At 38.3% G+C, this 17,153-nt stretch overlaps 1 protein-coding gene across 5 annotated transcripts in view; it reads left to right on the top strand.

The window, feature by feature from the left end:
- The window catches only part of DIP2C (disco interacting protein 2 homolog C), a 310,293-nt gene that overhangs the window by 245,657 nt on the left and 47,483 nt on the right, over nucleotides 1-17,153 (top strand). For all 5 annotated transcript variants that reach the window (XM_051812854.1, XM_051812853.1, XM_051812855.1 and 2 more), the window contains 8 exons: nucleotides 298-412; nucleotides 4,414-4,615; nucleotides 6,692-6,801; nucleotides 7,591-7,671; nucleotides 11,122-11,245; nucleotides 12,839-12,960; nucleotides 15,632-15,743; nucleotides 15,874-15,983. In XM_051812854.1, coding sequence (XP_051668814.1) covers nucleotides 298-412; nucleotides 4,414-4,615; nucleotides 6,692-6,801; nucleotides 7,591-7,671; nucleotides 11,122-11,245; nucleotides 12,839-12,960; nucleotides 15,632-15,743; nucleotides 15,874-15,983 — 976 coding nt within the window. The remainder of the gene's footprint in view (nucleotides 1-297; nucleotides 413-4,413; nucleotides 4,616-6,691; nucleotides 6,802-7,590; nucleotides 7,672-11,121; nucleotides 11,246-12,838; nucleotides 12,961-15,631; nucleotides 15,744-15,873; nucleotides 15,984-17,153) is intronic.

Genomic DNA, 17,153 nt, shown 5'->3' on the forward strand with positions numbered 1-17,153 from the left:
TTATACTGGCTGTTATATAGCAGCTTAGCAACAACCTTGGTGTGACCCAATTTAGTGTCCCAGGAAGGTTCACTTCTCAATCCTGCTCTGACTACATGACTCTAGAACAAGAACCTGCTATTTCTCCTCCAGAGCTATTACCCAAAACTGTTCTTGTTGCTTTTTCCCTGTAAATAAAATAGTAATTGCATTAGTAGTCTGAATAATAGATAATGAAATCGCAGATATAGAGGATTAACTTAGAAGACAGGCTTTTCCATCTGTCCTGGCACTAAATACACTTCTCTCCTTCTATAGAATAGCAGTGTTTTCCGTGAGTGTGCTGCACGATGAAAGAATAGTTATTGTTGCTGAGCAAAGGCCAGATTCCACAGAGGAAGACAGTTTTCAATGGATGAGTAGAGTTCTCCAGGTAATGCTCTTTATGTACGTTTGGAAGCTATTTTTTTCTTGCTTTATATTCTTTTTATTGATCTTTCAGACCCCCAAGGTAATTGACATTTGTCTTTGAGTAATTGTAAATCCACCTTCAGTTACACTTACTCTTAATGAGCACAAAATGAGATTCTTCAGAGTGACATTTCCTATCTGGGCTGCACATATCCAGAGAGTGATCCTTTTCCTAATCAAAATGCTATAAGAAAAGAAGATTTTTTTTTTTAATCAGTGGGGAAGAATTGTGTGTTTCTAATGCACCATGTTGATAGTTAAAATAAACAGAATGAAACACCATAAAAATGCCAATTTCCCTCCACTGAAATGAAGGGAAGTGGTTGATTAGCTCAGATCTAGGTATCTACAGTGAGGTTATCTTCTCAGAGGGGCACCTATTGCATCGAATCTCATTCCAGTGGTCTGGTGATTTCTACAAGGCACCTTATTGCTGTGATGATCCCACTTTGGTCATGGTGTTAGACAGTTTGTCAGGAAGACAAAGGCTACTGACTATTAAAGAATTCTGATCTTCTCCTTACATATAACAGTCGAAGTTACAGCAATCCCAATACCATACTCAAAGTTTCTTCAACTCTAGTATCCACACACAAAAAAATTAGATAAGGTCATCTTCCATCTTCTCCATCTCTGTGGTTAAGCCGTATATTGCAAACATCTTTTTTTGCTTTACCCAAGAGCCAAAGAAAAAGATCCCACATAATTCAGAGATGTTTTTATTCACGATTGCATTGTACCGAATAAGAAAGGAAATCTGTCTACTGTACCTTTCAAGAAACCAAACAAATAAGCTTTTATCCATCTCAGAACAGGTTTATGTGCTCTCTTGATTTGAAAGACAGCTGCATTTCTTACAGTTAGAGGCATCTCATATTCATAGTAGATCTAAATTAACACCAAGAAAAACTAGAACCTCTAGCTTGTCCATCACACAGAAAGCCTTTGAAGCACCTAGGGCAACTATTGTAGAAGGAAAGGCTTTGTATTGCCCATACTTCCATAATTTTTGTCAAGTAGCAAGCTGATAAAAAGGTTGAAATTCTGGACCTACACTTCTCCTTTTTTGTCAGCTGAACATTTTTGTGATTTCTACAGAAAAAAATGTCTTACACCATCATAAACAGTAAAATCAGTACTGAACACTGTGGGAGTCCTGTGTCATGTTACTCCTGCCAAGAGTCAATCCTGTTATTCTGAGTCTGATCAAGTCACAGCAGTGTCTGGGAATTGTAGGCCATGTATCAAAGTACACACGTGTGGCTGCTTTCATCACCCATGTGCGAAGCCTGCAACTCTGGCATGCATCACTATGCGAACAAGAAGTTTCTGTTTCCACCACAGCTGGAGGACAAAAGCCAGGAGCTTGTGGGATGCTTTGTGCCTCTTCCCAATCAGAGTTTTAATGACAGATGTCAGGAAGTGGTAACTGGTTGCATGTGAATTATCTGCTAGTGAGGCGCAACATAATATCACAAATTGTGTCACAAGTCTCACAAGTCCCTGATTACAAACTCTACCAGATTGCTACTCATTCCTAATACTCTTTGTGAGACTCCTCCGACAGCCTGTGTGTGCTGCCCTTTGCCAGCCCTGCCCTGCACTGCCTGCTTCTGTTGTGCCTTGCTGTCTCTTCCCTGCACTTGAGCTGCCTTGATTTGCAGAACTTTTTTTCCAGTGAATTGCACATATTCTGAGACTCCCTGACCCATCCTGCTCCTCAGCAGAGGGCTGAAGGATGTTAGAGCTGCTGTACATATGTGATTATGTTGGACTGCATCTGTGGGCTTTAGCAGAGGCATGGTTGGCAGGGAGTGCTCAGGCTGGAGCTGGAGTTTCTTGAGAGTGGTGGAGGAGCATGGCGAAGATCCCAGATCAACCAGCAGTTCAGTCAGATGGATCCTAGATACTCATCCCCAGGCTGCTGCAGACTGATCTGACCCTTCAGGCAGGGTTGTGGTTCCTGTACTGGCAGACTGGATGTTAGTTTTACCAGTGCCAGCATGCTGGCAGGACTTGACAGGACTTGGTAAATCTAGGAGATCTACTGCAGAACTGGAGCGTGTCTGCCCAGAGAATTGTGTCAGAATGATATGTTTTCTCAGGTCAAACAACATAGCAGTGTGGACTTTCCACAAATTCTGGTATATCTCGTCCATTTTCACAATGAAACAGAGGATTTCTGATACTCTGCTAATTTCTGACTGGAAAGACTCATTTCAAAAACCAAGCCGTTTCGTCAAGAGGCATAAATGCCAGCAGCATTAAAATTGACTGGTGCTCTTTTCCCTCAAAATTTTAAGGCTCAGTTCACCAGTGCTCATCCTTGTGAAACAAAGTCATTCCCTGCTTCAGAAATGTGCCAAACTGAAAGGTGTGAGATGACAAATTTGAATGACCCATGACATTGTGCAGCAGATCTAGTTATCAGAGGCAGTTTGAAAGTCACTAGGAATCATTACATACACCACTCATCCCACCCCAGCTGGGTATTGCTTTCCATTCACCAGCTGTGGAAACCACATAGTTTTATGTCTGAGTAGGAGTGGTTACTTGTCCTGTAGCAGTTTTCCTTCAAGCTGATGTCAGGTGAGGATCCCGTGATTTATCGCTGCTTTTCAGAACCTACAAATAACATTATGATTAGTAGGTTATGATGGTTTCTGCCAGAAACATGAGCTGTTGTGTGTTGGCTGTCACACGTATTTCACTATTGCTGATCTTTCAGGTGAGGTGTTTGTAGATCAGCACCGAGGTCTTCCAATACTGCTGTGAGAGCTACTCCTACTAAAACTGTGATATGAGTCACTGCTTTGTTATTCTTTCGTGTGAAATTTTGCAATCAAATCAATAAGAAATGAAGTAAACAGAAACCAAGAGCAAAGCATTATTTAGTCTGTAGAAGTAATCAGTAATTTATTGGTCTACAGTTAAGTACATGCAAACTGTAAATGATTATTTGAGTCTCAGAATATAGATTGTGTCTTCAAGGCAGTACATATATGAATTCACTTTTCTAGCAGTTAAAAATTAAAATGCAAGTTAAGTAAATTATATTTTTTCAACATTTAACTATTCATTAGAGATGCTGTTTCTAATTTGTTTCTCAGTCTGTGTGGATGTCTGAAGTTGTTTTTCTAATACACTTGCTGCAATTGTTCTTACCCGTATAAGGAAAATAATCAGTTTAAATGTGTATGGAATTAAAATCTAAGTGCATGGATATTCATGTTTAATTCATTAAATTACGTAGATACTGTATGTTACAGTTTTCTTTAAAGTGATGCAGTTTAATCAACTTGTCAGGCAATGAACACCATTGCTATAAGATTCAAAAATGCTTATTTTTCAGATTTTCATTCAACAGACTTTTTTTCAAGTGGATAGTTTCACAGTTTTCCCTTACATTGTCATTTCCCATTCCTGCCTCAAAATCTGTTACACTGTAATCAGGGAGTGAAACAGTTATTACTTTATAAAAAAAGTAACAATTCATAAGCTACCTACATTATTAGGTATAGAGATTATTTAACTTTTTTTTTTTTACTCAGAAAGATGGACTGGATATTAAGATGATAGGAATTCTGTGAACTTGAGCTCCGAGAACTGCACAGGTTAAAAGCAGTTTCACGTGGGTTGCCAACCCATATTAAATCTCCAGGATACCTGATACTAATGTTTGCTTAAGAGGGATGACTGCGTAGAATTTCCTAATAGATTTGTGTGTATTTATCACCACATTTCTGTTTGCTTTTTTATCTTCTGGAATTAGTGTAATAACATTTCCGTCCACCTGTTCCCACTGAAAAGAACCTCCTTATCACTGACATAGCTGAAGTGTCTTTCCATCGCCAGTTAATTATTAGGGTTGTTTTATGCAGTAATTCAAAACAATATGTGCTTATTAGAATGATGAAAAATTAGCCTTTCATTAAAATCAACTTCCTGCATGTTTCTTTTTAGGCTATTGACAGTATTCATCAAGTGGGAGTCTACTGCTTAGCGCTCGTACCAGCAAACACGCTTCCCAAGACGCCGCTGGGAGGAATACACCTGTCAGAAACCAAACAGCTCTTCCTGGAAGGATCTCTGCATCCTTGTAACGTGCTGATGTGTCCCCACACCTGCGTAACAAACCTGCCTAAACCAAGGCAAAAACAACCAGGTAAGAAGAGTGAAGGCAAAGGGACCCTGACATAGTGCTCTGCGTTCATGGTACTGTATAGAGCAAAATCAAGTGATTTTTAATGCAGGTGAGAATCAGCTTGATCAGCTTTCCTCCTAAATATTCCATATGTGTTAAGGACGTCATTGGTTTTGCCAGAAGCTAGAAGTACCTTCACAAAGAGTGCAAGGAAAAATGCTAATTCAATAAAGATGACATTCTTATCACTCTACAACACACTACTGAGTCCACACCTGGAGTTTTTTGTAAATTCCTTGTCAGTTATTTTTAAAGAGTATGGAGTGAAACCAAAACAGAGAAAGATAAAATCTTGGCTTATTTGAAGGCTGAGTTTCTGAAGTAAAAATAGAGAGCAAGAGAACTGTTGACACTAAATAGCAATGTTGGACAAAGAGCAAATACTTAAAAACTGGTCATGAATAAAGAAAAACAAAGAGCTAGTGGTTTAATGCCCTACATGAGTGGGGAGATTCTGTATTATTCTTACAGCAGGTATATTAAAGGGAAAACCCTAATCGGTTTTAAGATGGTTCTTCAAAAATATACCACTTTATTAAGAGTATTGGATGAAATGGAACAGCAAGGCACTGTCTCAAGAGACCAAGAAAGCCCTTATAGCCTGCTGTAGTCCAATCACTGGTTTCTCATGCCCAATGAACAAGCAAACTTTATCAAATTTTTTACTTTGAATCCAATTGCAGATTTTAGTATTCAGATTAATTTCAAGGAATTCTGGATCTGTAGCTTCAGGCTTAAGACTAGAATTCAGCTACATTGTACTAAGTGTTGGTTGTTTTCCACTTCCACACCTTGGAATATGAGGTGAGTTTATTCTCTGCATCTTGAATATGGAGACTATCCATCATGAATTCAGTGCAAGTTTACCTAAACCATCAACTTGTTTCTGTTTTTAAAACCTTTGGACAAATGTTTCACAAATCAAAACCATGATCTTAGTTTGGGGACACTGGGAATGTCAGAGTTTAACAGTGATTTCCACTGACTTAATGAAAGCAATGAGGCCTTTTACTACAGAGTTTACTTCGGCATTTCCTTGTTGCTGCATCACAAAGTAACCACTGAATTAGGATCAATGCAGTGCAGATACCTATAGATGTGTTATGGGTACATTATATATCACTATGGTAAAAGCAATGCCAGGAGTGCAGAAACCAAACTTGATAGTATCACATTCTCCCATTTTGTGTTGTTGTGACAAACCCAGAGGCTATTGCTTTCATATTTTTAAAGCAGAGTAGTCTGTAGATGCTTTTTATTATACATTACTTGGTTATTTACATATCTTATATTTTGACACTTAGGCCAGAAACGATTACTGAGGCAAAGCTTGGACATCATAGACTAGAAGTAAAGCTTGCTATCAATTGCAGTTGATCAGTATCATGCTGGAGAAGCAGAAAACAAATGCTAACATGAACTCGAATGCTATCTATGAGACAGGTATTTTCCCCTAATGGCAGCAACAAAACATCAGTGAAATCCATCTCAGGGAAAAGTGTCAGCCATGACATCTTCTTTTCTTCTGAAGTTATTTATCTTCACTTTCTATCTTATTCTAGAGGGCTTGCATATACTTTGTCATATGCACCATCTGCCTTCCTAATCTTTGTCACTTCATGTCTGTAGCATCATAGAACTGCTAATACAGATGCAAATAAGCCCAGGGAACAGAAGAGAGAAACAGGAATGTTGTCCCTCTGGTTTGAGGCACTTGAATGGACAGGTCTACATTAGGAGCTGAATTTTCCAAAGATTCATCATATCAAGACAGACAAGATGTGTCTCTGGCTGTAGAGAACCCATGCTAAATGGGCTCCTTAGTTAGATATGTTTTGAGAGCATGAATTCAGTCCTACGTGTCTTCCAGACACTACTGACCCACAGCCAAAGTTTGCATCAACAGAGATGTGCTCAAGGTTTGGTTTTGTGGATGGCAGTGAGAAAAACATCATGTAATGCAAAAGAAATAAAGAGAATTTTCATCTACAAGTAAAGGATTTTTATTACACTTTGCACATATCTGCTTTGTTCTAGAAATTGGCCCTGCCTCTGTGATGGTGGGGAACTTGGTCTCTGGAAAAAGAATTGCACAGGCCAGTGGTAGAGATTTGGGGCAAATAGAAGATAATGACCAAGCCAGAAAGGTAAGATAAACTTTTCTTATAAGACTTATATTAAGCTCATTAACATCAGGACACTTAGCAGTATATTATTATTGCTGTTGTTGTTATGAATTTGTTGATGGCTTTTTTTTTTTTAACACTAAAATATTTCTGAATCTCCTTTACAGATAAATATAAAGTAGATGTAAGGGGAGGTCACTACATTTTGTTTGTATGGATTTTTTTAAGTAAGTTACATAGGACAACAAAACAAACATGGTGGAAAGCGTTAATGAGGCTTTTACCAGAAATCACCCTTTATTATATAATTTTTACTAATTCAGGTGAAGTCCGGGGAGTTTTGTTTCCATGTATGGTCCTGACCTTATTTGTTGTTATTTTAATCCTGTAAAATACAGTTGAAATTCAGCTCTTTTGGGGGCTTATGTGAGTAATTAAATTAGTAAATTCTAAGCTGTGTAAATATTTCTATATTTATAGTAAGAAAAAGAGAGGAAGCTAATGAATTAAAACAGTGCTTAAATTCAGAGAGATCAGTAAGACCTGTTTTATTGCTTTGGAATTATGTGCAGTAATATATCATAATGCCAGCAATGGCTTCGCTTCCAGAGAGGCCACTGCTACCATGCAAAAGCACCTTACTGTAAATGTGTGATGACAAGAGAATTAATTCCTGTTTAGTGCTTCTGGGTATTGATGTAAAATGCAGCATATAAACAAGACAGACAGCTAAACTCACAGAAGCTGTGACCTCGATTTTAAAGGCAAAATGTTCTTTCATGCCATGACTGTCACTCTGCTTTATTGTAGTTCCTTTTCCTGTCGGAAGTGTTGCAGTGGAGAGCTCAGACCACCCCTGACCACGTGCTCTACACTCTGCTCAACTGCAGGGTAAGGAGCTCAGGCCATTCCTCCTCAGGCCAGGCTGCAGCTGGAAATGGCACACTGGGATTTCAGCAGCACCTGCTTGTGCTATGGCTGGACACGACCTTTCTGTTTCTTTTCCCATTAATACTCAGCTGCTATATTTGGTGTTCACTGAGGCAGAAAAGAGAATAATCATTGCCAGTTGTCAAAATATAGATTGCTTTTGTATCAGACAGTGTGCCTTACGCATTTCTCATTTCTTTTTCCACCACATATATGTTGTGTGTGAGCTGACACTGCAAATCTATTTCAATACTGTTGAATCTGTTTCAAATCTGCTCCTTTACTGAATAGTGGTGTTTATAGTGCTCACCATCCTGATTTCCAATTTGAAAAGCACAGGCTTTTCAAAGTATTTTCCCTAAATGAAGCAATAGTTGTTGTTTTTGAGGCTGGACGATCTGGGGGAGGTATGAGAATGGGGAAAGGAGGTGAAAAGAAGAAGAGGTGTACCCAGAATCCAATCAAGTCTGCAGAGGATCACTAATAAATCTCTCTGCATAGCCTACATGAGGTGCCAACCTGGCACAGTATTTCATTGCTTACCAAAAATTAATTAATGCATGAGACATGGTACAAAACTTGGCTTTACTAAGAGTGAGAGATTATAGACTACCTGGATGATTATAGAGGGCAAACCAATAATTCTCAAGACCACAGAGAGAATTAAAGTCTGATTTCTGATTTCAAACCATCCCACCACAGTACATCTAGACATATCTGTCAAATCTGGGAAACATATGTAGCATATGAGGGACTCCAGGAGAGGAGAGGCCTGGAATAGTGCTATTCCCCTGGACTACCTGGAGTAGTAGCTGATGTTGTCTCAGCCCATGTGGTCTTTATGCAGCTTGAATGGGTTCTTAAACCTCTAGTAATTTGTGAATATCTGTGAAATGAGCACTTACTGTATTTACAGAATATGCTTCTCCAGACCATTTTACAGTGCTGGTACCAGTTTGAGGCTACCATTAACTCATTAAGTAACTTTTTTAAAATTCAGATTAATAGCTAATATTATGTGAACATGTAAACCTGAGAAATAAATAGTGAAACAGTAATGTAGTTTTCTATGGCAAAGTAGAAATCTTGAGAGGCAATGCTGTTTATAGATCCAATATTACACCATTAAAGAATTTCATTGTTGTGTCCTATAAGTTAGGAGCAAAGATGCTGTGAGAAAGAGATAGTGATATGTGCTGTCCCATCTCCTCCACACATGCTGTTACTTTTGAGCTTTAAATAAAGGCAAACTTCCCATGCTGGCAGAAGGGTTCAAACAGTGGGAGAGAAGGGCACAATGTGCAAAACAAGGATTATCAAAATCAGTTCTCATTCCAGAGAAGTGAAAAACAGTCGAATTTTGAAATTCAGTTTCTCTGCTACTCTCAACAGGGAGTATCTTGTTGCATGATATTTGTTTGAGAGATGTAATGGATTTTGGAGAGATTTAATATTTTATGGAAAGGAATGACTGGTCTGGTGGGGTTTACCCTAGTCAAGGTTTATTTCCCACCTTAAATTTTGGTTCTAATTTGTAACTTTTCCTATTTTGTCTTCCTTGGGCATTTCTGTACACTTTGTTCTAAAACATTCAGGCGTCCTGCAGTGGATGACTAATAGAAGTCCACTGAGATGAGTGTTTTCCTGTAACCCATGCTTTTTGAGAATTTGAAGTATTTCAAAATTAGCGCAGTACATTGTTTTTAGTATGTGTCATGAAGGATTGCAACACCTTTACATTTCAGAACAGCTCATATAAAAGACCCAAGGGAATTGACCCAAGTTACTGATTCTTGCCAATGATTCTTGTCCAACAACAGGATTTTCCTTCCCTGCAGTTCATATAAACACTGTCTTTCCACTGGTTCACAGGCAGCAAGTGCCAAAAGTCTGAAATGTAAACAAGTTCTGCACAAATTTACATAATCTGCAGCAATTCCCTTTCTGGGTCAGTGGACCTGTGCTGCTGATGTATGTGGGGATATAAAGGGTCCCTCTTCTCATGGCTAAGCAAACAGGCAGTCTCTTGAAAGAAGGAATGGAGAGTTTAAGCACATTCCTCCTTACAGGTCTGCAATGGCAGGACACCCAGACCTCAGGTCACTTTGGCATGCTTAGGGCTGGACAGATGGAAACCATCTCTAGTCCAGCATCTATATAGTTGCATATGTCTTTAGAGAAATCTTTCTTAGTGAAATGATCTTCACGTTGATCAGAAGACTGATTAAAGTTCCCTGAAGTGCAATTCAGTAAGTGTAGTTGCTGAGGATAATGAAGGGGAATGCTAAACCCTGACTTTGTTTTATTTTTAGTTAGGTTTTCTTCTTTGTTGACAGCTTGTAATGAAGTCTGTAAATGCCAAGTGATGCCTGGTAACATGCCATACTTGCAGTGACAGTGATAGATGCCAGGTGTATCATAGCAGTACTGGAGACTGAAATCCTCTTTTTCCATAGAACAAGTACACAAGCCAAGATGCAGCCCTTCCCATATAGCTCTGTCCCTTTCTCTCAGCCCAGACCTGGCCTGACCAGCTCTAAGTGCAATCAGTCTGTCCTGTACATTCATTTTTAGACTTCTGAGGTGTCTGCAGTGGTAGTGAATTTTGTGATACAGATGTATATATTTCTGTAAATGTATATTTGTGTGTGTGCATATACACACAGCATATATATATATTTAGGAAATGTAAGAACCGTAACACTCATTCAATTTAAAATACTGTGTCTGTTTGATGATTTTGGGTTAGCACTATTTGAAGTGCTTCAGAAAAGCCAAGCTCTCTGGCATATTGTCATTTTCAATTTCCTTTTCATGCTGACCAGAGTTATTCAAATTTAACAAATGCCTTTCTTCTCTGTTTCATTTATATGCAGTATAAGTGCGTAGCTCTTGTTCCAGACTAATTCTTTTCCCTGTCACAAAGTATTGTTTTCTCCTGTGTCTTTTGTCTCTCGTCTTTAAAGTATTTCTGCTGTGCCATTTGGCTCCACTCCAGCGTGCAGACAAGAAAATGCAATTTTCAGAATTGCTCTCCACAGATGCTCCAGATTGCTGCAGAGGGCATAAAGGCACTTTCCTGGCTGTAGCAGGAATTGCTGCCTATGTAGCAAGGGAAGTACAGGTTACATGGGCAGGGCATTATCACACTGCTGTACTGCCTTGGTTGGAGCAAAAACACTGTTGAGGGCAGAAGGTACAGAGAAAGGAATAGAGAACATTCCTCTGCTTTACAAACATCCTTTTTCCTTCCAACTGCAGTTTGGCCTAAGGCTGAACGTTTCCGTATTTAAGTTGATTACATGACATATTGTGGCTACACCTCACCCTGTAACTTGTAAGGTGCAGAGGAAAATGGAGTTTCAGCACATTGCTTTATCTTCTGTGACATTTATCTTTCTTCCTGTGCAGGGAACAATAGCCAACTCACTAACATGTGTCCAGCTGCATAAACGAGCTGAGAAGATAGCTGTCATGTTGATGGAAAGGGGACATTTACAAGATGGAGACCACGTGGCTTTGGTTTACCCACCAGGTAAAGAACTACCGTAGCGGTACCTTGGTAATCCCAGAAGTTTATCAAGGTCCTTTAGAACAGTGCAGCATCACTGGTGTTACCAAACTGTAAACCATGTTAATTGGCAAAACACAAAATGTTTGCCTTATTCTCATTCCTTTGAACTTAGTCAAACATATTTAAAAGAATTTCTATTTGTGTATACACATAGGTATTATTTCTTTGGGTTCAGATTAAGATTAACCTGTCTTTTTAAGACCTGTCTCTTATGAGCAGTTAAATTTAATCACTGTCTTTCTTTTAGTTTCCTGGATATAGACTATTTTATGAGCATGCAATTCCATCTGCTGAGTGTTCTTATATTCACCTGTTGAATTCCCTCTTGGAAATGCTGTGTTTCCTGAGGGTGAAGCAACAATAACTAGGAAGTAATAAATGGGTTTTTCAGAATAGAAATGTGATGAATAAGTAGCAAATGATTAAGAAATACAAATTTATAATTGCTATTTTTTCTCTAAATCCTTAATCTAGACAGATAGATCTCTGTGGCTTGGATTTTCATCCTTTGGCATAAGGGCTTTTAACTTTGTGTTAACTGGTATCATATTTGGCATTTTCTTGAAATTATTTCTGATCAAGTGCTGCTTTTTAATATTTCATATGTGTTGGTAAAATAAACAGTCTGATTTCAGGTCCGTATTCTGATATTTGCTTTGTGAGGACTGCAAGACACTGATTATATCTTTTTAGTTTATAAGAGTAATTTCTCAATGGTTAATATGGGAAAACCTTTTGCACAAAGGAAGACTAGTGCTTTAAACTTAAATTTTTATTTTCTGTATTTCCCTTCTCACGATGAAGGAACAATAACCTACCAGTACTACAGATCCTTTTCCACTGAAAGAATAAAGCAGCCCATCCTGTCTTCTTATCACAGCCTGTGTACAGCACCAGGGAGGAATCAAACAGCAGCATTTAAGAGATCTTCATGCTGTTGTCTGTTCAGCCTCCTTAGGTAACCTAAAGGGTGCTGTCCACAATCCATCACCTGCCGTCAATATTTATATAGGACAACAACTAATTTTGTGTTAGAAGCAGAATTTCAAAATCATTACTTCCTTTTTTGCTGTAAAATTTTCCTATGTGAGTTTAAAAATTACAAGAGAAAGTATTTTATGGAACCTCCAAATGTTCTTTCTGCAACTCATAGGAACAAGCGTCATCCTACTTTGTCCATTTGCTGGGGCATCCCTCTTCCTGTACACTCTCATCTGTCTATAAATGTGAATTTAGGAAGATAATTTATCGATAGAAACCAGTCTTTTTAACAGCTTACTTCCTGAACATCAAAGTGAAGTTCACCTCAGTGTTGACATTTGGCTTCAGTTTTGTGTTTTGCCTTTTGTTTTTCGTGCTCCAAACGGTGCGATTGAAAGGAATCAATGAAGCCGAACAGATACTGACAAGGGGCTGAAAAAGAAGTCTGTTAAAAGGCTCAGTCACTTCTTTAACCTTCTGAGTTCGGTTCCAAGTAATATTTATGCTGACATAAGTGCCTGTGATTAAACGATTTGATTTTCAGGGGAGGGTTTTTGTTTGTTCTTTGTGCAGGGATAGACCTGATTGCGGCGTTTTACGGATGCCTGTATGCAGGCTGTGTGCCAATAACAGTCCGACCTCCACACCCCCAGAACATAGCAACCACGTTACCTACGGTGAAGATGATTGTGGAGGTGAGCAGACACCTCACATTGCATAAGTAGATGAAATGGGTGATGGATTTGCATAGTCTTTAGGAACAGTAACTTCAGTGAGTGTTGGTGTGGGTTGAATATTAGTATTTGTTCCAAAGATCCTGGACTTCAGCATGTTGCCAAACCAACACTGCTTGACAGCATGCAACCCGCTGACTTGAGCTGTCACATTTTCCCTCAGTTGTGCTACTCCTTTCAAGAAATGTATTCGAAGTGCCTTTTTGTATTTAGCTATGTGCCAAGAATGGTAGGTCTCCTCACTGGCAGCCTTACACTGACTGTTGAGAAAAATCTCAGTGGGAAGTTTAGCCTCACCTGATGGCAGTTGGTGCTCAGCTCTGTACAGCTAATTGTTTTGCATTTAAAACAATTTCAAAGTTCTGTTGTTAAGACACTGGTAAGTATTTTGTTTCATCCAGGGAAGTGCTACTCGGACTTTTTCCTTTGGTGCTTTCATTTGGTATTTTGACTTTATCTAACAATATTTAGTCTTTGTTGCACGTAAATAACTGCAAGGTGCTTGTTACTGAGGGAAATAAAATTATTACAAAGAGATAGCCACTTAAGTCTTGCAGTTTCTAATCTATTGAATGGAGTTCTAAGTCTCTGAAAAAACAAGTTAAAACAAATGTGGTTTTACCATTTTTAATTAATTTTGTTGTTTTCAATTAACAAGTACTAGAGATAGTTATAATTTCTGGCTCTGCTTGTGGCATCAGATGCCACAAATTACCAGTAGAGGTATGAGAAATTGTCCTATTGTTTTCAGGATTCTCATTATTTAATATTTTGGCACTCAGTATTTTTAAACATCAGTTGTTAGCATACAGAAGTGAAGTGTGTTAATTTGCTTTTCCTTTGATGTTTAATAGCTAAACTAAATCTATTTGGTTTCATGATGAAAAACTGACTTGTAATCATTGTCCCTTCAATAGACTAACTTTAAATAAAATGATGAAATTTATTAGCCATATTAATGCCAGTTTGACTTATAAACCTCTCAGCTCTGTTCTACACAAGATTTTCTTTCAATTTGGAGATTGATGGCCTTATAGAAATTAAAATATTGAGGCTGTTCTTTCATTGCCAATACAATCATGCAAATTTCCTGGTGTGATGGGATCAGTGCCTACTCTACCATGTTATATGTCTACACAGCACCTTTTGAAGTCAGTAAAAATGGCTTCTGAGCAAAAGTTGGCCTACACAATTGTGGTTTTTGTGATGAACTGGTAAAAAATAAGTGAACTGAGCCCAACCTTGAGCAGTTGCTAACCTGTAGCTGTCTTCTTTCTCCTTCCCACTCTCCCTACCTCTTTATCTCTGACTTGCTATTCTCCAGGCCTGGATATTCTGTATTTTAATGAGCTGCCTGATCTTTTGGATAATATAATTCCTGAGAGAGCCACTAGCTCTTGAAATTCCTTTTGTTTTATGCCTTCACTGTCCCAAATCAAGATTTTCATAGATTAAGATTATCAATGTAAGAGTTAATTTCCCTTGCTGTGACACTGACAATGATTGGATTGAGGGGTGCTGTAGTGGCTTCACTTGTGTTCACTTTTAGCTTGAAATATTTAGGCTGTCTATACAGGGAACTCATGGGGTTGGAGGAAGTAAGTAGAGTTTGATTCAGTGCTTCCATGCTCCAAATTTCCTCTGATGAAAGGTTTCCTCAACCTGGAAGGTTGACTTCCATGGGATTACTGTCAATAGAAGCTGATCTCTTCTGCTCAGAGGCAAATTAGTGTACATATGATTATTGATTTTCTTAGGTTAAGCATTTGAAATTTAGTATGCAATGAAATGTTTCAAATTCCTTAAAGAAAAAAAGTACTCTTAGCAACATTTGCACAGATTCCCAAAATTCTGGGAAAAGAAGAATGATGTTGCCTTTTCAGCTTTTCCTCTGTACTGTCTTCAGTGATTAACAGTGTCATATTTATGTTTGACTGAATATTTTCTTAAATATATTAATTTTTATATTCAGTAAGAAATATTCTTGTAGTTACTATTTATGAATTTTTGAAAATAGCAAATCTAAAAGGAGAATACCTTCAGCATGTGTCATCTAAAATTCAGTGCAGATGGTATTTGCAGTAAGCTCACCATTTCATTTCTTAGTACCACTTGCACAATTTCTGATCTAGAGCTACTTTTGCCAGTACTAGAAGAGTTCCCAGTGGTTTATCACTATTACAAGAACCGGAAAGAATTGTGGCTAACATAAAATTGATTTAAGATACCAAAATTATTCATATAAAATGTCAGGCTAGGTTTTGGTTTATGTGAAAATATTGTTTATAAACCAAGATATATTATCATCACATAGGAAATGTTTGGACACAGTTTTCTCTACCAGCATTTTGGGGTGATATCTGATACAAAGTGTTGGAAAAGTCACATTTGCACTATTAAGGTGCCTTTAGTTTCATTACAGTGCAATTTTCATGTAATTTGTACAACTCACATGACTTTGTCAGCTTTGTGAGCTGTACTTTTTGAGCATCTTTCCACGTCCTGGTCGGAAAACATTAGACTGAAATACCCGTGTCCTGTTCAGGCAGAAAACGAGTCACTGCCTTGCTCATTTTCATGGGAAAATTAATTAGTATCCTGTTGCATTATTATTTATTTCTCAAATTTCTAGGTGAGCCGCTCTGCCTGCTTAATGACCACACAATTAATATGTAAATTATTACGGTCACGAGAGGCGGCAGCAGCAGTGGATATCAGAACATGGCCTCCGGTACTAGACACAGGTGAGTGCTGAGGCTGGGGGACTTCTCTGTCTTCAATATTGTGTTTGTCAGGGGCTCAGAGGTCTGTCTGATACATGTGTGGGAATAAGATACACCAGCTACACCTGTTTTCTTTCTCTATTTTCACTAGACGATTTGCCAAAGAAGCGGCCTGCACAGATCTACAAACCTTCTAACCCTGAAACGCTTGCTTACCTTGACTTCAGTGTCTCCACAACTGGCATGCTAGCAGGGGTAAAGGTAGGGACTTCTAGATAAAGCTGCCATTCTTTGCTGTGATGCCTGACTGGCAGGTGGTACATTGCTCCTGATTTGTAACTCCTCATGATTTTTGGTACTAGAAATTGATATACTTCCTCCCTTGCAGTTATTATTCGATTCCATTAACATTAGATTAGTTCTTCTGTACTTGCTACGGGACTCTATGTGGTGGGTTTAGCCCCTCTCCTCCTCCTCAGACTAAACATTTCATTCCAGTACCCCTGTGGATAGCCCACTAGCTTGTTGGCCTGAAACACTTTTCAACTTATGCATCTGTTATTTCCGTTTTATGAATGAAATGAGACTCAGGCATCTTTTGTCTGCTTGTTCCAGTGTCCATTCATTTTCCCCTTCTTATTGCAACTCAGCTACTGGCCATTGGTCTTCAATGTTCTCTTCTTCATGCAATTAAGGGACCTGAAGATTTCTCTGATATTCACCTGGTACAATACTAGAGTAAGCAGCAAAAAACTATTGATAGATTCGTTTGATAAACTAATGCATCTTGAGCTCTTTATATCTATTCTACCATTTTCTCCAATCCTTTAGCCACAATTCATCAAATCTGTTTTACCTGTCTGCTGACTTATGTATTATCCCACTATTGGTTTCACCAAGACATAGGCAGAGGTAAAATTACTCTGTTATTCTTACCATATCTAAAAAGTATGATTACTTCAGCAATCTCTGCTGATGTATCACACTTGTAGCATGTATTGAATTCCTATACTCTTTGGTATGATCCATCAATTTTCAGAAGCTGTCAGCATACTTTAAAAGCATTTTATCTAACTTTGAATAGCTATGATGCCTACAGATGTGGAGTAGCTACTGGGCTTCTCAATAACCAACAGAGAGAAGCAGGGGCTTCTAGGGTGTAATTTATCTGACTTACCTGAAACATCTATTTTTGAATGTCATGTAAGTCTTCCATTTCTTCTAAAGGGAGCTTCAAATGATTGTTTCAAATGCAATCATCCATATTAAATTAGGTCTGAATTCCACCTTATCAGACTTGCAGAAGTGGCTACTAACTATGCAAAGTGAATATTTGGAAAACTTCAAAGATAGTCAAAGGCAGGGCAAGTCAATGAACCTTTCTTAATGTGGCTAGAGGGAAATACAGATAAATCCATCAAGGAATTCTTG

This window comes from Manacus candei, unplaced genomic scaffold, assembly GCF_025592945.1.
Source record: "Manacus candei isolate 608988 ecotype Guabito, Panama unplaced genomic scaffold, ASM2559294v1 h1tg000089l, whole genome shotgun sequence".
NCBI classification, from domain to species: Eukaryota; Metazoa; Chordata; class Aves; order Passeriformes; family Pipridae; genus Manacus; species Manacus candei.